The 23,188-nt window shown below is 41.3% G+C and overlaps 1 protein-coding gene across 4 annotated transcripts in view; it reads left to right on the top strand.

The window, feature by feature from the left end:
- Positions 1 to 23,188, top strand: part of col18a1a (collagen type XVIII alpha 1 chain a) — a 70,134-nt gene that overhangs the window by 35,988 nt on the left and 10,958 nt on the right. For 3 of the 4 annotated variants that reach the window (XM_044019075.1, XM_044019073.1, XM_044019072.1), the window contains 16 exons: positions 7,002 to 7,543; positions 8,780 to 8,863; positions 11,630 to 11,701; positions 15,597 to 15,678; positions 17,498 to 17,560; positions 18,244 to 18,359; positions 19,451 to 19,477; positions 19,843 to 20,043; positions 20,490 to 20,516; positions 20,645 to 20,707; positions 20,823 to 20,900; positions 20,981 to 21,031; positions 21,132 to 21,254; positions 21,382 to 21,444; positions 22,464 to 22,508; positions 23,038 to 23,169. In XM_044019075.1, coding sequence (XP_043875010.1) covers positions 7,002 to 7,543; positions 8,780 to 8,863; positions 11,630 to 11,701; positions 15,597 to 15,678; positions 17,498 to 17,560; positions 18,244 to 18,359; positions 19,451 to 19,477; positions 19,843 to 20,043; positions 20,490 to 20,516; positions 20,645 to 20,707; positions 20,823 to 20,900; positions 20,981 to 21,031; positions 21,132 to 21,254; positions 21,382 to 21,444; positions 22,464 to 22,508; positions 23,038 to 23,169 — 1,769 coding nt within the window. The remainder of the gene's footprint in view (positions 1 to 7,001; positions 7,544 to 8,779; positions 8,864 to 11,629; positions 11,702 to 15,596; positions 15,679 to 17,497; positions 17,561 to 18,243; positions 18,360 to 19,450; positions 19,478 to 19,842; positions 20,044 to 20,489; positions 20,517 to 20,644; positions 20,708 to 20,822; positions 20,901 to 20,980; positions 21,032 to 21,131; positions 21,255 to 21,381; positions 21,445 to 22,463; positions 22,509 to 23,037; positions 23,170 to 23,188) is intronic. The other variant, XM_044019074.1, reaches the window with a different exon arrangement.

Here is a 23,188-nt window from a genome sequence, read left to right as displayed (position 1 = left end):
ATCTGTGGGATTAACAATGTCTTGGTTCCCATTTAAAAGAAGAATGCGGCTCCAGCTTAACAAGCATGACGCCAATTTGGTTTGCAGAGTTTAACCTGTTGCATGTATGTTTTGGATTGATTGTGACTTACTCTTTGAGGGAAGACACACACACACACAAACATACACACACACACAGAGTGACATAATTGTATACTGCAAAGGATTTCCTCTGTAGCTTACTGATTCAAAGTGTGATACATTGCTCAGGTGTACATTATTACAAGGTTTTGCTCATATTCCCACAAAGATGGGACTCAAAATGGGACAAAAGACAGTACTATAGTTTAACTACAATTATTGAATGCACATTATACAACAGAGCAATATAATCTGTAATCCATAGTTTGAATTCTGATTGATTTTTCTCTGAATCTTAATGCATCTCTAGTTGCCGGACAGAGGCCATGTGTCTGTAAACAGTTTGTGCATGAAGTACTGTAGATACTTTGGCATAGAGACTTGCATGTGTCTTTTGACAGGGACTTGCTCGCAGGCATTTATCTGTCCACAGACGGGCAGATTAGGTTGTCATGCATGGGAAGCGGTCTTGTTTGCGTCCGTGATTTGTAGTGGGATGTCAGTTTATACAACTGTGCTTGTCAAAACACTTCCGACAGCTGGAAGTTTATTGTACTCAGGTTGCACATTTCATTGAAGATGTCAACATAGAAGAAAGTAATCTGCATTCAGTGCATGTCTTTCTGGTGTACTTTACTTACACTCTTGCCGTTAAATTCAATTGTTGAACTGCATTTACATTCAACAAGTGCTATGTCAACTAGAGAGGTTTTGTTGCAGTAACTAACAGTAATGTGGCAGTGATTTATGATGTAGACCTACACGTTAAATGTGAGGTGGTACCCTCTTAAATATAAAGAAATAAATACAATCCTCGCCCCTGGTGACTACAAAATATTTTGGAGAAAATGACTCACATGTTTACTGCTATACTTCTGAGGCTTATTCATGTGAGAACATCCTGTAAAAAGAAAGTTAGCCACATCCCCTTTGCAGGGCTTCTCTCTTTACCTCCGCTCTCCCTCCGTATCATTGAGGGTTCAAGACTGTCTCCCCTCACAGCCTTGTTATCTCTCTGACGGTGTGCGCCACTGACAGACATGAGTGGACATGAGTTTCTGGCTTCCTGGACTAAGTGACACATCTGGGCCCAAACAAATGTTTAAATGGTCACAAAGAGTTGTTGTGAGTGTCTACACCAGGGGGTTTGTGGTGTTAAGGAAAGGGATTAGCATTTAGGCCCCAAAAGCACAGTGTGATTTTTCCACTCCATATTGCACAGTCTCATGGAAAGCTAAAAAAAAAAAAGAGAAAGCATATAGATCGCAGACAAAATATGAGTGTTGTCATATATGGATGACATAAAAATGTTATTTATTATTCAGTGTTCAACATTGAATGTTGCACTATTGCAAAATCGATAATATTTTACATGAACAGAGCCACGCCATTTGTTAGCAATAGCCTGAAGAATAAGTACAGTGCTGAATCATACTGAAAACCAGTGTAATCAATATCATCTGTTATATCCAGGACCTGGAACCTTCTAATGAGCAATGCTCATTAATTTATCTGGTAGACAAGTGACTCTCTTAGTTACTGTTGTCCCTGTGAGGCCCCTGTGAGGCCCCTGTTTCCTCAGGATCGCTGAGTCAGTTGGACGTTGCTTTTGAGCATTTGAGTTACGATGCATGGTTTCTGTGTTACAAACTGCCTCATGCTTATGTCTCAATGTCTCATTTCAGCGGCCTGTCATCATACAACTTTGTACAACATGTCTTGAGCTGGCCCGAGCATTTATGGTGGCCGAAAACAGAATTTAAATTGTTGCCCCATACCAACACTGACATTACTTGACTGTTGTGAAATGTTTGATCATTCCCTCTATGTCTAAGCAGCAGGAATTGATTTAACTATTCGTTAAAGTAGTGCATTTTTGTACGATTTCACAAAACACACTCTTGTGAGACATGTCAGAAGCTCTTGGGGGCCCGCTTGGAGGCCACAGGGGGCCCCCTAAGCAGCCGCCTCGTTTGCTTATGCGTTGGAACGGCTCTGTGAATGACATCAGTCACAATGTGTCACGGAGCTCTGCGAGAGTTTGACCTGAAGCCAAACATGCTTTGACCTCTCAAATCCACTGACCAGAACCCATACTGGGCAGCGTCTGGGAAGGTTCAGACACCTCGCAGCTCTGCTGGCCTGATGTGTGGGAGGAGGGCATTCATCCAGCCTTAAGACCACCACCCCCCTCTCTCATGCAACATTTAACTATGACCTGTCATGAAAGAATGTCTCATGATGTACTTCCACCTTTTCAGTTGGCACCTTCAAAGATGGGGGCCTGTTAGCACGGGGCAACAAAGGCACACACACAAAAAAGAACATCTTTCTCACTTAAATATCTGAATGTAGCCTACAGATGTGTGCATGTGGGCAATTACTGTGGGAAGACCGTGCAGATATCAGTGCACAGAAACATTTTTGAATTCTGTCAGATGTGGTCTGTCACTACCTGGGTGGGAGACACAGGGTTGTCGGGGCACAATGGGCCCTTTAATGATGTTTTCCATGGTTACCAGTCTCTTCCCTTGAAAGATGAGCACTCATTCGTCTCAGGGTCTAAAGGTCAACTGCACTTTATTTTGGCTGTAGTTCTTAAAGGTAAAAACTGTAAACTTCTAAACTTCTTCTTTTGAAATCCTACCCCCGTCATAGTTTAATATGACGTGGGATATCGCTCTGTTAACACGTAGACTGCTCCGTTGCTGGTATCTCAGTGTCTTTGAGGCTTGGGCCTGCCCTTTACACACTTTTGCAGGTGGAATGCTGATTTTGTAGCGCCATGGTTCCCATTGAGCCAAGTTAGATATTGTATCTCCTGACAGGAAGGCCTGATGCTGGCTCCAGCTCTTCAGCGCGCTGCCTGCCAGGGAATCATTCTGACTTTGGCTCTCGGGAGAGTTCCAATTATGGACACAGTGTCTTTGCTGCCAGAAACTCATTGCCCCCCTGTGGTTTGTGTTACACTAGTACAAACCTGAACTGATGAGGCAGTGATGCTAAATACAGTGTCTGAGCACAGGGATGAGCTGGATAATTGCCTTTTTTTGACACTCTTTAAAGGTTTTTGACAAGCTCCTCTGAAGAAGAGCAGTGCTCAGCTTTTTTTTTCTTTTTTTGATGATTTGAAGAATCCACTCTGCCTCTACGAATATCTTTCAAGTGCTATCTTAGAACTGAAGACATATTTTTGAACTATTGTCTCTGGAAAAAGGGATTGTTGACGCCCTGTCTTTAACTTCAAAGCTTTTTTTTTCTTACAGATAGAAAACTTGAACAGTATCATATTGCTCCATCCCAATAAGACTAAAGTGAACATCTTGTGGTAGACACATCTTCTTTTTGTGGTTTGAGAATTACGGCATGGCTTGTGCCAATGCAAAATTCTCCTTCCTGGACTGTGATGTGATTTTTAGGTTTGATATCTTTTTCAGAATATTCCGCCCCCCCTCTTCCAGTTGTATCAGGGTTTTCCTCACAGTGTCACAAAGTAAACTTTGGAGGATGAACTCTAAAGTAATCTAGTCAGTTATGTAACATCAGAAAATATAAAAAATAGTTCTATGTATTGAAAGACATTGCATCCTCTCAAGCAACAACATCGCCTTTTTTCCCACGTAATCCTTGACATTGATTTATAGGTTTTACAGTTCTGTACACAGATGCACTGAAGAGAAGCTCAAACAGGGCAGAAAAGCAGAAGGCAAAGACGACCACATCATCATGTGGTCAAATTTAATTTCCCTCTCTTTTAAATCAATTGCCTGACAGGTGACCCAGACACTGTTTATGTTGCAAATGCATTAGCCGGTTTTTGGGTTTTTTTTTTTTTTCAAAGTCACGGGACTATAATTTTCCCTGCTGCAGAGAGGAACTCTGACACTCCAAACACACGGTCAGACCCGCTGACCAGATCTGTGCAGAGAGATCACTGCCCTTGTCAGCGGGCCTCAAGGGATGTTTTGAAGGGTAATGGAGTGCAGTCAGTGAAACCATAAAGTTTCCTCGGACTGTCCAGATGTTCGAATGTCCCCTCGGTTCATACAGCATTCTGTACTTCCCAAAGCTGTGTATACATTTTCGCTCTGTATATACAGCTTTATCAACAGGGTATCACAAACTCTGGTACCCCATCCTGGAATGCTAGGAAGTGAAAAAGAGCTATGTTCCCGGTGAGTATGTGTTCTTCTCGACAAGACAAACTAGCGCCATAAATCCAGCGGAGTACCATTCATCAACAGTTCTTTTCTACGCCCAACTGGCCTCGAAGCTGTCATGGGACAACAAAAGCTGTTCGGGAACTTGAATTGGGATTGCACTTAAAATGCTAATGGTGCTTCCTTTGTATGCCCAACAAATTTTGATCTTAGGCAAGAACTGACTGGTCGGACCTTTGGGGGCACACCGGACTGGCCTCAGCACATTGAAAGACATGTCAGACCTTTTTTATCTTTTTTACATCCGGTAATTAAATTGCCTTTCTTCACAGTTCTCCACAGACTCCACTTTCTTTTTTCTGCATTTTTATTTATATTTGGGATCACGCGTTTGGTCGAGTCTGGCTCACGTACGTGCTTGCAGTGCACATCTGGTCACTGCAAGTGATGACCAGTCGAGCATATGTTTCACTAATGAAGCCCTGCAAGGATCCCCGCTGCCCCTTTGGCCAAAGCACGAGAAAAATCTGATGTTTTTCAGAAAAAGATGGTGATATTTTGACTGGGGGAGAGTGAGACTCAAGCCTGGGTCTGAACTTTAGAGGAATGCTGCAAGCTGCAACCAGGCTCTGTAGAAGAGCACCTCACATTCCATTTTATTACAGACCTTGATGTGTGATCTGCTCACAAATCAAATCATTTTTAGGACATGTGCTCAAAAAAGAGGCGAATAAACAAGCAAGTGAACGTCAGCCATATTTTATTTATACACAATCAATGCATTCACAGTTCAATTCACAATTTATCATGTACTACTACGAGTTACTTAGTAACTCTGTTATTACGATGCTCACATGTCGGCGTCAGCACCGTAGCAGGAGGATAGGACAAATTAAAATGGTGTGCTTTCCCTCCACAAGATGGATTTCACCACCAAATGACTACAGAGCTCCGTCTCCCTCGGCTCTGCCCTGGCAGAGACCGTACATAAGGAGGCAGCCGGGTTCAGACGTGTGAGCACACGCCCCTTCGCAGAGACCCTCAAGGTCTCTCATTCTGACTTTATCAGAGTAAACATCTGGTCGGCCTGGTGCAAATGACAGTTTATTGTTTACTGCCATTCATGCGGCAGTCGTGGATTCTAGAAAATACCTGCTCTAGGCAAAGGTGTTGTCTGTTGAGATTTTGGAGACTTGACAATATTTGGTCCAGTGATGTGATGTGTATGTTTTCATGAATATTAGACATATACTGTACTCTTAGCTTCCCTAAAATATGCTAAATATTCAAAAACCATGTTTTTGAAATGTTTTCTCCACATTTTCACATCTGTACCTTTAGTAGAAATATACGTCGTGGCATGTTTTGATACCATTTTTCATCCTGTTGCTATTTCTGATGAAACACGTACACATCTTTAATTTACAGCCATGGAGGTTATCTCAAAGTGTCTGTCGGATTGGCACAGCCCGCAACGGCATAATTAATACTGGAAAGTATTTTTATTGCTGTTCTGTTACAGCTTGACTGGGCGCTCTCTTGTTAGCTCAGACCGAAAGCATCTTCAGTTCTCAGACAGCGTGCAGGATACTCAGACCGGCGCTCATGGTTGTGGAACAGAAAGCAAGGTCCTGGGTTCAGCTAAACACTCTGTGTGTTTAAGCTCTCAACAAAGCCGACTGCGGACCCCACAGATCCCTCACAGTCGGGGCAGTGGGGAGCCTTTGAACCGAGCACATGAGTCACCAGGTGGTGAAGCAAAGCATTTCTTCAAAGCACCAGAAACTGCATCATGTGTTCTCCCAAAACAGTGATTTTTTGTGATTTCTCTTTAAACATGAGGAAATGTTGTTTTGAGGAAAAACTGAAAGACGTTGTCTCAAGTCGGACAGAATGTGCATTGGACTTTGTGTCTCTTTGCGTCTTCTTTTTTTTTTAAAAATGCCTTCAATCGTTGTGCGTTGACCTCGCCTGAGTCACCAAGGGTGATGGAAGAGTGAGCGTGGATATGCAGGAGGCCCAGCTGTTGGTCGCTGTGTGCCCCGGAGCAGTGACATTTAGCAGATGTCACACAAGTCGGAAAGAAAAACAATACATTTTAGTACCAGGAATGTGATGAGTAGAAATCCATCAGCATCAAATTCTACACACAATAGATGGGTAAGGGTCTCAAAATGTGAGATTTGTGTTTCCATCATAGTTTTAGCTGTTATGGCACATACTGTATACTATGATATCTATACCTAGAAACCTAGAAATCACAGGACTATATCTGCAGGTCACCCCTCAGTTTGGGAAGTAGGAGTTTTTGCTTCAGCAGGTCTTGTCTTTGGATTAGAGGTCTTACACAGTCTGCTAGAGTGATTTTTTTAACTTTTATTTCTCTCAAAGGACCCATCCATTTTCTTTTTTGGGATGTGGGTCCTTTCCGTATTAGGATCTCGAGGTTCTAAAAAGGACTTTGTTTGTTTGTGATCTCCTGAGCAGAGTACTTTAGAAAGCAAAGCGAAAGCCAACGCTAAGTACTGACCAATTGGTATTGCAAAAACTACCATTTTATGCAGTAGACAGCAGCTGTTTCTGTAGTGATCAGACATTCACCACCAACCGTCTCATAGAACCTGGTCTAATATCACACCCTGCTATGCTGCCCTACCTTCTAACCTACACTTTTTTATAAGCATATTGTGGCCTAACACTAATATTTCTCTCTTCCTATAGAAGACAGTGGAGTCACTTTGCTGCAGCTGATCGGTGACCCTCCTCCCAGTGAGATTACCCAGGTGTACGGACCCGACAACAGCCCCGGATATGTCTTCGGACCCACGGCCAACACGGGCCAGCTGGCACGCGCCCACCTGCCGAGCCCTTTCTATCGGGACTTCTCCCTCATCTTCAACCTGAAACCCACCTCTGACAAGGGTGGAGTCCTCTTCTCTGTCACGGACGCCGCTCAGCAGATCATGTACGTCGGCGTTAAGCTGTCGGCCGTGCAGGGCGGCAACCAGAACGTCATCCTGTACTACACGGAGCCCGGCTCGCAGCAGTCGTACGAAGCGGCCAGGTTCCCCGTGCCCTCCATGAGGGACACCTGGACCCGTTTCGCCATTGCTGTGAGGGACGACAGGGTGATGTTCTACCACAACTGTGACGCAGCCCCTCAGGTGATGCGCATCGAGAGGTCCCCGGATGATATGGAGCTGGACACTGGTGCCGGAGTCTTTGTCGGGCAAGCTGGAGGGGCTGATCTAGACAAGTTCCTGGTATGTATGCAAGCAAAAATGGGACGTTGAGTCTTCCTGCAAGAATCTGGGGAAAACACAGTGTGGTGTTTTGATGTTCTTTAGTCAGACATGTGAAACATTTTGGCTGAATCACCCTCATATGACTTAATTGGCCAAATTGGCCAACTCAAAAAAGCCCAACATGAACGTCAACACGGCCTCACCAGAGTTCTCTGTGAATAATTGGGAATCCTCACAGTTGGGATTGTAGTTAACTCAAGTCATTTGACCACAGTAAATCCAAGCAAACAAATGTTGGCCTTTGCTGTTGACGGGTTATAGTCGTCCCCCCCCATGGCTACCTGCACGGAGAAAAAATGCAAACAAAAGTGTGTAAACAGTAAATGTTATCTCTGTTCACCTGTTCAGTGAACTGTTTCATTAGCTCAAGCGTGGACAGAAGGTACACTGCAGTTTCTGTTTCCACAAATGAACTCTATTCAAGCAAAGAAGGGGAAAAACCATAATATTCCACAGCTGAAACATGTTACCGAGTACAATTTTGTCCCCACACCTTGGGGAAAAGAGACTTTTGACAGTTTTAATTCTCAACATGAAAAATATTCTCCTTCACTCCATTACTTTTGAAGTGAGACTTGAAATTACAGCCACGAGCTCATCTCAGGCATTTGCCTGTGGTTGGGTCTTTTGTCAAAAAAGTGAAATATGATTTGTTTGGATCTCTCTGTTATGATCATCCATTACAAGCAAAAAAAACACGCTGCAGTGACATTTTAGTGAGAGGGGGCTTACAGTTTTGAAGATCTGAGGCAGTTTGTTTGAAAAAGACCATAACATGTCATCACTGTAAGTCTGTGTGGAGACAGAGTTGAAAAGTCAAAAGCTTTTAGAATTTCTCTTCAAAGTTCTATTTAAAAAAAAAAAAAAATCCATTAGAATATTTTTTCTGACCACATTAATGTGTCCTTACAGTGTCAACATCAATTAAGTCATCAGCAGAGAAGGAACCTCCACATAAGCAGCTAATGGCCCTTTTTCGATAGACGGCAAGATAGCATTCATGCTGCGTGTGAGCATCCTGTATGAGAACGTCACATCTTTTCTGTGCAGGGCAAAGATAATGGCACTTCACAGGCCCGTCTGATTTTGGGAATTCCCTTAGAACTCTTAAACACGGAACACAAAAAGATGCATGCGTGTGAGATTCCGTGTGCCATCAAACATCAAAACACACATGTCCTTGTTTTGCATCAGGGCGTGATCGGGGAGCTGAGGGTGGTGGGAGACCCCCGCGCTGCTGAGAGACACTGTGAAGACGACGAGGACGACTCCGATATGGTGAGTGACAACAAGTTTGCATTTATTTTAAGTAAAAACTATTTAAAATAGTTAGAACACAGAGTGTTTTATATCCTTTTTTTCAGCATAACCTAGGCAATCTGATGAAACCTTTTTACTATATAGGACGGGTAAGGGCTCAAACTATATAAAAACACCTGAGCAAAAAGTACTCAAAAGATTTCAAATCGAAATTGAATTTGATCGAAATTGCATTTGAATTTGTGAAATTTTTAAATACTTCACAGTTCAAACGCTCTATTTTCTGACTTTTGCACAAATATTGCTACTTCATATCACTACTAAAAATGCAATATAAAATGAATCATAACTTTGACTCAACAACACATGAGAAGCCTGAATATGTGACCTATAAACATACACACACACGCACACAGGATGTCCATATAAGGAGTTGTGTATTATTCCCATGGCAATTTACCAAGAGTGCACCTGCGGCACTGATCCGTGAGCACTAAGGCTGGTTCCATGCTACTTTTTTTTAGGAACAATCCCTCACTGATTCCTGCTGCTGCACCACTATTAAACTACTAAACTACGGAAGCCCAAGTGGAACGGCAGTACAGTTTAAGAGAAACTCCATTTTCATCAAAAATGTATTCATTAAATCTATCAATCACGTAGCCTTGTCCACTAGTTGTGGGAGTTGAGGAAGCTGCCACCTCCCCTTATGAGCAAATCTGCCATCACCCCCCCACACACACATCTCCAGTAGCAGCAGGGAGCAGCAGAGGCAGGGAGTTGTTAAACACAATATTCATTGTGTGTTTCTTCAAAGAATTTAGGTGGTAAAAAGAAAAAATTGCGAGGGGTCGTGTGGGTCATGTCACTTAAAGCGACCCTGCTTGTAGTGTATCGTGAGAAACTTGAGATAGCCCTGCACGGATGAGCTGAACTGAAGTCTGCTGCATACAAGATGTATTGTACTTACTATTTTGTTTATATTAATTCCAAAAGGAAGAATGAAGAGATGGAAGATAAGTGGAAAATGGCCTTGTAGAAGTCCCATAAAGATGTTCTTTGCACATTAGGTCATTTCCTCTCACCAAACAAACAGAAAGAAACATTGACTGACTACATGTGGTTTTAATTATGTGGTCAATTTCAGGGGAATCCAGAATCCAGAACACTGAATGTTCGATCAAGGATTTCTCAAATCTTTCAGCCTCTGACCCCACACTTAGTGACCTGTAACCACCACTATTCCTGGAGGTGGTCGAACGATACAAAGGATATTGATTTGAGAAGGTTCAGAGGGAAATCCCTCACATGCACATGTTGCAATGTTTCCTGTGGTGCTGTGTATTGACCTACTACAGCTGATGCCATTGCAATTGCTGTTATAACCTCAGGAGTCAAGTGAAGGCAAAACAAAGTTTTATTTAAAATCGCACTATGACCAAGCTACTTCTACTTATTTTATCTGAGCTATGAAAGCCAGCACATGACCCAATGGAAGTTGTCAACAAGCAGAAATGCCCTAAAAGTCACATACAGGATGTGGTGAAGTGTAACTGCACTGCGACTATTTATTCCATCGCTAACGCACGGTATATCTGTAACAAATAAAAGTGATAGAGGAGGCATTTCCCCACTGACCCTGACCACCCACACACAAACACAGGTGCCTCTCCACAGCCCACTAGCCGCCTTAACTGTTATTTAGTAAAACATTGGCAGTCGCAGCTGTTCCGCTCGCTGAGACCACCAAAAAGCCCTGTCCTTAGTGACGGAATAAAAGTTCAAGACTCCACCGTCAAATCTTTATATGCTGTTTGGATTAGTCGGGGGGGAAATCACATTTCCAGTGGAAATGACAGGTTTCAGATTGCAGGATGTGCCTTTTATCTAAAACGATGAACCTCACACACAGCTGTCTGACAGCGGAGACACATGCGTGATACCCAATTACTAGGAAGCCATGGATTAAAAGGCGGTATTATAAAAAATGATGTATAAAAACCTTCTTTAAAACACTATACAACAAGCAGACACGTGAAACTACGAAAGCCTGGGTTCAGTATTAAAGCTGCAGTGCGTTACTTTGTTATCATTGATGTTATTATTCTGCCTGTTTGATCTTTACAAACAGAAACAATGGATGCTGCACTTTGGGGGGAGGGAGCTTGTGTTTTGTATACATTGGCAGCACGTGAGGGTTCGGAGACGAGCAGTTTCCATTTCTATTTTCCTGTGTTTTCAGTCATTCTTCGACCTGTTTGCAGATTTCTGATGCAAATGTTTTTTTAATTCCAATACAACTTTATTTGTAAAGCACTTTAAAGCAACCACAGTGAACCAATGTGCTGTACAGAAGAATAAATAAAAGGCACAATAAATAAAATGCATAGAAGCTTAGATGCATCTAAAACAACTCAAATAAATTGAAAGTCATAAAAATGTGGACTAAAAACCACAATAAAAACAGATCAAATAAAATAAAATAAAACAAGAAAACAGACCCAATTGGAAAACAAATGCCAATGAAAAGAGGTTTAAAAACAAACAGGCTTAAATTACACTTTCATTTACCAGGTGAAAATCTGCATAAAATACAGATTAACAGATTAAGTGTTCAATAACAGCATTAAACACCAAATGTCATTGTTGCTTACTGCCTTTCATTCAGCTAAAAACTTGATGATTAAATATATATATAACTGTAAATTCCATCAAAAAATCCATGTGTATCACTTCATCTTATCTTGTGCATTAACATGTTCAACATATGGTTGCTTTCCTCAGGCTTCAGGCGAAGGAAGTGGCTACGAGCAACCGAGACCCACAAGACCAGCCGTGGAGAAACATAGATGGACGGTATGGAACATTTTATTATTATTATTATTATTATTATTATTTAACACTGCTACTCAAAACTGTAAATCCAACACCAGAGCAAAGACGGGGGAATAAATCAATAAATAAATAAATGGATGAGTAATGTTTTCCTTCCCTAAACAGCTGATTATGAGCAGCAGACAATGCTTCTGTAAACTGAGTCATCCCAGTGTTGGATAGACACCGTACGGCTGCTGTCTCAGGTTACTGCGTGAGTGTAAGTGAGTAAAACACCGGTCCCTGGGGAGATTCAAAAAAAGTGCTGATGACTTTGAAAATTGAGCTGTCTCTGTCTTAAACATGCCCACATTCAGAGTGAGCTGCACATGCTGTAACCACAGGGGATTTACCTGGTGCTGAAAGGTTAATGTTAAAAAAAAAGACCTAAACTGACAGAGTGATTCAAGTCGTCTCAGTCATTGTATTTGTATCTGTTTGTCTCTCCTCCTGTCACACCCCACCAATTTGTCTTTCCATCTTCCGCTGTCTGCTTTCCGTCCGCCTCACACTCACGCACACAATCAAATTCCTCCGACACCCACTCACGTCTTCCCACTCTCAGAGATAGGCCCCGCAAGCCGAAACACCCTCCGCCGGGCGAACGCCACCGTAGTTAATGTGCGTGCACGCGCTGCCGCTCACAATTATAGTGGAGAGAGGAGAGAAAACCAGATGTTAATTTGGACGCAGTCTGATCCAAGTACAAAAAAAAAACTCCCACCCACTTTCACCCCATCAACCATTTCATGGTTTCCTCATTCGGACTGGTTTCTCAATCAGCTGTGAACCGGAGCTGACAGACGGGGAAAGAGAGTCAGAGGAGACGATAAAGTCCGAAGTCTCTTCATCATCACGGTCGTACTTCCACGACTCCACTTTGAGTCTGTATCAGTTTTACAAGGTCTTTTTCCCCCCTCGTCTGCTCCTTTGGCATTTGGATATGTGGAAGACAACAGCTGGCATCTGATGCCTACCTGCTGATTTCCTTTTCCATTTGATGTCTGTACACATTAAGTATAACCCACACTCTGCACAGTTGCAATTATGACAAGTCTAGGCATAGAAGAAAAGTCAGAGACGAAGAGTTGAACTATACAAGTGAAACTTTTCCACTTTGTCATGCTTGAATTCATGTTGATAGATGGCAGAGCAAGTCAGTCATCTGCAGCAGTGTCACTGTTTAAGTGTTGCTCTTCAGCAGGAAGCCAGAGAAGGAACACTTCCAGGGATTGAATCTCGAATAGTATGCATATAGTGTGATAGATGTTCATCTATCTATAAATGTTAATGGCATAACTGTCCAGCGGGTCGATTAACAGGCTTCAAACTTACTCAGGGCACCAATGCCGACTTTGACATTGTTTGGATAAAGTAGGAAAAGAAACTTCAAGCACCTAAATAATGTCGTTAATACATCATTCATTTTAGTATTTGCATACGGGAAAAACAAGACCTGCTTCTTTCATATAGGTGGTAAAAAATATGGCTTCTATACTTTGCATATTATGTGTTTTTGATAGAGCTGGCGCTGTGTAAGATACAGGTAGAGATTATACGGGTTTCTATGAAAATGGGTATAATCCAAGCCATGATCAAATCAGATGAAATCACTTTTTATAATCCAAATTCACAAATCAAGGAACACTTTTACAAAATAAAGAAGAGGAATATTTGTTGTGCAGAGAAGCTCACCATGACTACTGAGTACACAAGTGTTGTAGTAATGACTTAAGTACTCATGTCGTAATGTAGCAATGACTTCTAAATACACATGTATCACTGTAATGAGTAGTTGGAGAAAGTGAAGGATTATTACTTGTGTCATAATGAAGTGATTACTAAGTAGTAATTTAATAGTTTAGTAATCCTAAGTGCTTAGTACAGATGTAATGTAGTAATAACCACTGAGTACTCATGTAAGAATGAAGTAATGCCTACTAAGTACATATGTAATAATGTATTAATGCCTACTTCATCATAATGTAGTAGTACTTATTGATTTCTTGTGTCTATATTGAGTAGTATACATAAACTGTGGTAGTGACTATTGAGTTTTCATGTAAAAAAGGGTAGTAATGACTAGAGTCTCATGTATTAATGAGTAATTAATGTCGTAATGACAACCTCATACTCATGTAACTTTGCTATGACTACTACTATAGCTGTTCTCTTTACTTTTTCCCTTTCTGTTACACAGAGCCAGTCCTTTGTTTCTACATTTTATAAACAGCTGGTTTTCCTTTATCCTCAGGCAAACCATAAAAAATGTTCCAATACCAAAAAGTTTCCTTTGTGTTCCTCGTAGGACATGCACAAGAAATAAAACACACACACAAAAACTCCCCTGTGATTGCCAGCGGAGCCGCATACCTGCTCTTAAGTCAGCAGGTTTGTGTGGTTCAGGTCCATCAACACCATGTTCTAAAGGGAGAGCCTCCCATGATGGATCGCTTATAGTGATGGAGTGAACAAGCAGGGTATTCTCTTCATCACATTTAATACATACATCAATTTGGAAGAGTCCATAATGCTCTGGCTGGAATTCTCAGCATAGTCAATGACACAGTGGAGAGAAAAGAGCTTCCCAGGGAGCAAAACTGCTCAATGGTTAATTAACCATGCTGGCTTGACTCGGCCTCTTCATCCCCCACAGTAAACACTCTTACATTCTTCATCCCACTCATCTCTTGAAATCCACAGGTAACATTTTTGAGATGTGTCTCCAGTGAAGAATGAGCTTCAGACGGGGGGGGTATTTGGATGAACCCCTTCTGCCCTCAAGCATTCAATTACTCATGTTGCCACTCTCATTCCTGCTGTGTTGATGGGACACTGACTTCTGTCTGCAAAACCTCCTCCCAAATACACTTTGATTTGTGGGAATTTGCAGGGTAAAATTGAGGTTTTGTGGTGTCAGTGTTCACACACACACACACATACAGATACTCACTGAGGTGGGCGCATGTCATCTAAGTTCATTAATTGTAGTCCAGGTGTCGCTATAACTCTGGATAATGACATGTTGCTGCTGCAGGAGAGAACACCGTGATAAGGGAGGGGGGGAAGAAATGCTCGCGTTGACTGAATCATGTTTAAAAAGTCTTATAGAGGTGGGAAACACGAGTTTAGTTTGTTGGAGAGTGCACGTTTGGCTGCACAAGATATAAACATGAGTGCAGTGGAATGACAACATGAGGGTTTTTGTTTGTTGGGATGGTTGAGGATGAATGCGGAGAAGACCAGAACATTTACTTTTTGCTCAGGTGTGTTTATGTAGTTGGTGAAAATGGAAAACTATTTAATCAGACAGGTTGTGCTGAAAAAGAAAAGTATATAAGACACTATATTGCACATTTTTGTAGCCTCTGTATATATGTTTTATCATATCAAAGGAAAAAACTGCCTAAAAGCTCTGCGTTCTCAGGGTTAAGAGGGAAATAGACGATAAAGCACAACACATATGAGTGGACGCCAGTGTGATTGACAGCTAGTATCGTCCAATAGGCGCCCATTTGTCATGAGTCAGTACAAGCAGTCGGATAAATATGAAGTTGTATGTGAATGGAAACATTTATTTTCAAATGAAATTGAAATTTTCCATACCCCAAAACAAAACTGAGGCTTCAAACAAGTGGAAAATGTTACCGCAGTCATGCAGAATTGTCCCAAATTTCAATGTTTTAGACGTCTTTAATTTTCTTTTTTAGGTAAAAATAAGTGGCTTGCAGCAAGATTTTATGTAATGTACCATGGAAACTATTTAAATATGATGATTTTAGAGGGTGTGGAAATGGGATCTCAGTGCTTTTCTTCAGAAGATGTCATTGATAGCCTTTTTTAAATGTGTCTCTGTGTTGAATTATATTTCCTGCAGACTGCGCCTCCAGCTTTTTCACCCATTCCGCAGCCTCCAGTGACCAAGATAGAGGAGTCAGTGTCAGTTTCCAGAGAGACAGGTGAGTTCATTTAAAAAACATTAACAGTTTGACAGATTACAATATTGTGCTTGGACAACGGTCTCATAATCTGTGAATTTTACCATGTGCTGGACAGGAGGTTTGTCAGATACACAGCTAAGTGTAGTTTCTGGGGTTTTTCCACATTTTGAATGATCAAACAGATGCTTTTGGATCTCTTTCTTTTCTTTTTTTTCTATTTTAGTCATTCAGAAAGTTTTAGGGACAGTACTTGAACACGCTGACACGTGACTTTACCTCACCTGGTGGGTTAAGATGTGGAATGACTAAAACAGCACATGGCTGTGCTCCACTTCTGTGACACTTTCACTGAGACACATTGCCATCTAGTGGACATGAAGCCAAACGCAACACGCGGTGTGCTAAAATCTCGGCTTATTGTGAAATGACCCCAAACAAAATGAGAAAATTAGATTACCGAAAAGAAAAAAAAAAACTCTTGGCATAAATGGAAGGATGTTGAAAAATTCAGCCGCCGGGCAGGAGGAACAAGGAGAGACCACAGAGAAGGATCAGGAATGTGGGGAAGGGGGACATGAGGACAATTGGTGTAACAGAAGAATACACAAGGGAGAGGACAAGCTGGAGGCAGATGATCCGCTGTGTTGACCCTGAAAGGAAAAACAAGAAGAACAGTACTGTGTGAATGCCTTAAGACGCCATTAGAATTGTTGTTTCAGCAATGCTACAATGACCATACGCCATAATTATTTCTATAATTGGGAAGAAAATACAGGAAACATGTATGCAGTATGAACAACAGCATGACCCTGGAGTTGAACCCTCATTAATCTTATTGGTAAAAGCTGCGTTTGTGAAACATATCTGCTGTGGAAAACAGAGTTTTATGCCAGGTTTATTTAATACATGCCTTGAGCATCACATACACACGTTGTACGACAAAAACAACAAAGCTGGAGGTGTCCTGAGACTTTTGCACAGTACTGTAGCACAGTGCACCCCTTTGAGGTCTTCACACAAAAGATAACACACATAACACTATTGATTTCTGAATAAAACATAACACATGTACTTGTTTATAAGTTCAAATAACCAAATTAAGAGATTCATCTGCACTCAAAAATTAGAATACTCTTTGTTTATTCTGTCATAACTCCAATTGCAATAGAATAGAACTTTCCCCCCCCAAAGTGTGCAGCCCTATTTGATACCTTTGTTTATTTGTTCTGGCACTGGTGCTATAACTGTTTCCTGTCTTATGATTCCGCCTTCAGTAAAGCAGCAGTTTTAATACGAGATACAGAGACACTAAGTTATCATTAATAACCTAATACTAACTTGAACACTAAATATTATCCTTGCAACTATAAATATGATACAGATCTAGCGTCATTTATAAGGCACTGACGCACCCTCTTGTCAGGTGTCTCTTTATCTAAGTGACTTTAAACTTGTCCACATTACATTTACATTGTCTAATATTTAGACATACTTAAAATCACAGTACTTGATTTTTGATAAATGCTATTTGTTTTAGTCTTGATGATTCTCTTCTCCATCACACATCATTTACACACGCGTCAGGAGAATTTTGAATCATCATCCACAGCCATTAATATTTACCATTATTACCATTTTGTGTGTAAATCATTTTTATGTTTACACAAAGTAAGAAATAACGGGAACAAAGTATGTATCTAGGTTTTTACACTACCAATGTGTGTATTTAAAAAGAAAATAAAACACCAAGATAACATCCTCGTCATGACATGGACATGCCAGGAGAAGCTGTTCATCTGGAACCTTACATTAACTCTGTCTTCTGTCTTGTGTTTAGTCAGTAACACACAGCGTGTTTCAGTGTCTGTGGAGTCCAGGCCCGGACTTCCTGGCTCACCAGGTGGGTGGAGTTAAAAACTTCCTCAGATCACCTGTGTCCTCTTTTCCTCCCGCTCGGTGTGCTTCATGTGCGAGGTTCTCACGCGAGACGTCACTCACGTGGTTTTCAAAGAGCTCACTAATGCATGACCGGGGCGGTGGATAACATGTGTGTCTGTGGAAAGGCCAGAGTGGTGGAAATGTGGCTGTGTTTTCAGAGAGAAAACGGAGGTCTGGGAGAAAATAGAAGCAAATGTTTTCTTTTATACACTTGTTAAGGCTTCTAATATAATGCCGTGCATTTATATTTAATTTGTACGGTGAATTATCTGTGCTCGCGTATTTATTTAAAGGCGCTTGTGAATCATAACCGCAGTGGACATGCTGTTGCTGTGCATGTCAGCAGTGATGGAGACGGGTGATTTAAACACAAATTGAGGGAGTGGAGTTTGCATTTCATCCCCTGGAAAATAATACACTCAGTTAGAGAAGTGCAAAGTCATTATGAAGAGAGAGAGGATGAATATGGTGGAGGACGCAGTTGCATGCAACATTTCCCGCCTCAGAACAGCTGGATGGCCTGTAAATGCAGCAGCTGTTTTTTCCTTTTTTCTCATCTTTTTTATTGTTTTTTGACCTTTTTGTCACTTTGTGGGGCAAAGTTGTTCATCATTTCATGAGGGTGTAAATGTCTTCGTATTCCAGGACAAGCTGGGTCTAAAGGAGAGAGGGGTGACAGAGGAGAGAAAGGAGAAAGGGGTCCAGTTGGGCCAAAAGGAGAATCTGGATCCAGCGTCCGGGGTGGAGCTCGTGGGGAGAAGGTTTGGACCTTTTGTCTTTTCTTTTGTATGAAAGTAATGTTTATTGTAAATTAGAGCGCCATAGAAACACTAGAGGGCGCTATAATGTCTGATTCAATGCAAGCATACAGTCCTGTACATGCTAAAACAAATAAAAACAACAAATAAAATCAAATTTATTTTAAAAAAAGCAAATAAGTGACAAATAACATAACCAAGTTGGGAATTTGAGGAATGGCAAAGGACTAACACACAAAAGACTTTCACTGGAAAAAGAGCTGTCAATCAACAAGACAAAATCAACACATTTTTATGTTTCTGTCTCGTTACTGAAGCTTGTAATGATTCATGTTTCAAATGTCAAACCATAGACCGAATGTAAGTGAACACATTTTCTGACAGCATATTAAATTGGAAATACTGTTGTTTAACAGCATCTTTAAGTTTAAATATTGAATCTTTCCTGTGAACAACACACTTGTATGTGTATGCTTACACACACACATATATATATATATATATATATATATATATACAGTTACTGTATATATGCAGTATGCAACGGAAAACAAAACCGAGGCCAAACTGAAGAGAAAATACTCCATATTGTTATGGCACCGCTTCTCTGTTCAGTGAATGCAAACAACTGCAGTTTCCAGTACTGAACAGCAGAGTGTGCTGTAACGCAGCGACCTGTGCTGTCTTCATCATCTACATAACATGTGTTTATGTTGGCCAATGAATTGGCTTATCAGCTTTTTCATGCTTCAAAATATCCACATTATATCAGCTTTTTAATTAAAAGTGTGCGGGCAAATACAAAGTATTTTCCACTTACCTATAAAAGCTTTATTTTGATATATGTTCTGATTTACATTATTAGCCTTTCTTTTGTCATTTGTTTGTATTTAGGGTAGATTTTAACGTGTGGCATTCTAGGTTATATTATTTGATTCTTGGTCATTTATTTAATATTTCTGAAGATATAAAAACATTTGAGCCGCTAACTCTGCTGACAGTGTGTGAATTTATCTGTGGATGTTTGTGTTGCTGGTTTTCAGTGTGGTTCACTGACTGACTACCTGCTACTCTTTCTTTTTTCTCATTGTCAGGGGGAACCTGGGGAAAAGGGATTAAAGGTAAGTTTCAGATTATGTCTTTTTTGGGTGATATTTGGCTCCTTGGTGTGAGTTTCTGAAGCTCAGTTCGATCAGAAATGTAAAATCAAACACAGAAATTAGTTTCTAGTAGAATGTATTGAAAATTTCCACAGGATTTTCAGATTCAGTCAAAGAAAAAAGCACCTGTATTATCAGTGGACTGATGTATATATACTGTTTGTTTTTTTGCAGCTCTTAGATTTTTTAATACACATTTAAAACACATTTAAAAATAGTTAAAAATAGATTTAATGTACCTTGAATTGACAGATATGTAAAATTAAGTATAGTTTCTCCTGCTTCATCATCACCAGCCTCATCACAGATGCTTTCTTCATTTGCAGGGGAGCGCAGGATTTGGCTACCAAGGAAAGAAGGGTGAACCTGGTCCCGCTGGGCCCGCCGGCCTCCCTGGCCCTCCAGGCCCCGCCTCCGAGTATTCACTTAGCAGTGACGGCACAGTTGTTTCGGCAGGACCACGGGGACCACCTGGACCACAAGGTGTTCCGGGCCCAGCAGGACCACCAGGAGCCGAAGGAGAGCCAGTTAGTAGACCGTGGATAATTTGTCCTTTACCTTGGCAACTGCTGAGGGTGCAGATGTTAGCGCTGTGGAGAAAATAGAGACATTAGAAAGACATTTTGTTTTCTTCATTTAGACTGATATCGTGATTTCTAGTTGTATGATTGTCTTGCAATATACACATAATCATTTGTTGTTACGTTATTGTTATCGTACGCCATATTTTATCACGAGTTATCCTACAATTTCCAACATGTAGTATGTCCATGTGAGTGTGGGTGGTTGTTTTTGTGTGTGACAACCCACCTACGTCACCCTACATCTGCCCAGTGAATGAATAAGTGAATGGCTGTACAGCAGTGTTTCTTATAAGCACACAGTACCTGCTTTGTTTTTGTCCTGGTGGAACAAAGCTGTAATCCAAAAGTTTAATCCCGATGAATAATCCTTCTTTATTTCAATCATGCAGGGTGACCCTGGTGAGGATGGAAAACTTGTAAGTAAACACAAACAAAACAGTGGCTTTAACTTGTATGTATTTCATTTTGATAGTCAAAATGTACCGTTAGGATTGATAAAGTTGAAAATCTGTAGCACCCTAACTTTATGGTTTCTTTAACACAGGGTCCTGATGGACCCCCAGGCTTCCCTGGAACCCCAGGAGACCCTGGACCTAAAGGAGATAAGGTGAGATGTTTCGCCATATTTACAGAAAAACCTTCTGTAAAGTTTCTACCATGGTTAATAAAAGCTTAGGTTTCAGATGGCCGACATTGTCTTAACATGAGGCTTGTTCTTACAGGGAGACCGTGGAGATGGTCACCCTGGCCCCAGGGGCCCCCCAGGACCTCCAGGGCCTCCTGGACCAGGACTCAGATCTGTGAGTCAAGCAACATCCAGAAAAGGTGTATAAAATCAATGAATTGAACATCAGAGCTGATATCAGTTGGTGTTTTTCAGACGTTTGTGGACATGGAAGGCTCCGGGTTCCCTGACGTGGAATCCATTCGGGTGAGTTTTGTGTGACATTAATTGTCTTCTATCAAGTTTGTAATGACTCTAAAAAGTGCAAAAAAGGCTGATGGTTGCTGAATTTCATTTCTATTTCTAGGGACTACCTGGGCCACCAGGTCCTCCCGGTCCCCCCGGCCTTCCTGGTCCCTCCACAGCTGGTACGGTGTCGAGTTCTGGTGCATTTGGACCCCCAGGAAAGGATGGGGCACCCGGTCAAGTTGTAAGTGTTGATATTGTTGTTTTTTAACACCACTGGCTAGATAATAAATCTATAAATTGAACTGTAGATTGAATACTATCCAAATCAACAACTTTTGCCTACTTAAACCAAATCTTTTGGTCTCCAGGGTTTGCCCGGTTTACCAGGGACTGATGGCCTTCCGGGAACTCATGGTCTTAAGGGAGAAAAGGTATTTTGATTGCAAAAAAAAGTAGCTTGGCTTCTACCAAATGCTAATGTGTAGCTTTACTGAAAGTCAATCCATAAACTTGGTTAATACTGATTATAGTGTAGACGCGACCTGTTGCTGAGAGTATTGATGCTCTGTTTCTACCCCATCTCCTCAATTTACCACATGATAGAGACCCATCACATCCCATCCCACATACCTGCCCTCAGCATGTTAATAAAGTGGCAGAAGTGGCACCTGGTGTGGTTTTCTGCTGCTGCTGTTGCCCATTTACCTCAAGGTTTGGCATGTGTTCAGAGATAGTCACAGTTAAAACTGGTGTTTTTTGGAGTATCTCTATAATTTCTGGCCATTTTCCTGCGATCCATGCCATCCACGAGGCATGTTTACGCCCAGAGAGCTGCCGCTTACTTGATATTTTCTCTCTTTTTTAAACCATAAAACCCCCTAGAGATGATTGTGCACGAAAAAATTCCAGTAGATCAGCAGTTTCTGAAATAGCAGACCAGCTTCAATGCCACGTACAAAGTTACTTAAATCACCTTTTCCCCACTCAGAAGCTCATCCTGACCATGTCGACATGTTTAAAGTTGCACTGAGTTGCTGCCATGTGTTTGGCTTGTTAGAAATATGCTTCATGAAGCAGCTGAACAGGTGTACATACTGTAATAAAATCCCATGAGTGCAAAGTCGGGAGCCCACTGAAGTTTTCCCCATTCTTTCAGCCTCACGTGTCCGCAGAGAATTGTGAACATCTCTCCTGGTTCTTGTCACAAGCACAACCACGGATGCATTCATAGGGATATATTCTTCAAAAATGGGAAAATGTATAACTGTATAACTTTATATATATGTATATAAATATTTATATTTATATGTATATGTATATATATATATATATATATATATATATATATATATATATATACATACATGTATATATACACTAGTATTTTTCTATTAGAAAGTGAAGAGAATGTGAATTTCAGTTTGAAAGCATCTTCTTTCCCCTACACTAGGGTGATTCGGGCGAGCTGGGTCTTCCAGGAGCAGTGGGACAGAAGGTGACTTTCTACTCGTGCTGCAACCAGCAGTGGAGACTTTATTCCATATAATCCTATATCTATAAATAAAGTCAATGCTGCTGCTGATGCTCACTTTTCATCCACTCCGTTCTCAATTGTTTCCCATCCTTTCATCTCTCCAGCCAAACTCCTACTTCTCTTTTCTTACCAATCTGCTGCCTCACTATTTATCCTCCTCCCACTCTCCTAAGCCTCCCCATCTGCAGGTACACGTCAAATATCAAAAAGGGGATTTGCGTTGTCTAATAATAATAATACAGACGTTTGTCAAATGTTGTCAGCTGCATACAGTACTTGAAGATGTGAAGTTTAATCTGACTGTGGTTTGACTTAACCTCCATTGACATATTTGGTCCCCAGTGAAACAAGTGTGATTGTCTGTGCAGTGTTTGTTTGAACTCTTGAATGTTACTTGTGCTGGTTACTAACTGCTGCATGACACGGGCATTAATAGTTTTGCACTTTGTACTCTGAACGCTGATTTTACTTCTGTTTCATCTTCCTACAGGGAGCTCAAGGGGACCCTGGTTTTCCTGGACCTCCAGGACAGACTGGACTGGCTGGTCTGCCAGGACCGATGGGACCAGTTGGGCCAGCTGGGCCTCCCGGACCTCCTGGTCCAGGTTATCGCGTTGGCTTTGTAAGTTCTTTCCCAGGGT

This window comes from Solea senegalensis, linkage group LG2 (assembly GCF_019176455.1).
Source record: "Solea senegalensis isolate Sse05_10M linkage group LG2, IFAPA_SoseM_1, whole genome shotgun sequence".
In the NCBI taxonomy this organism is placed as follows: domain Eukaryota; kingdom Metazoa; phylum Chordata; class Actinopteri; order Pleuronectiformes; family Soleidae; genus Solea; species Solea senegalensis.
The sequence above is the reverse complement of the archived record's forward strand: the minus strand, read 5'-3'. Positions and strand labels throughout refer to the sequence as shown.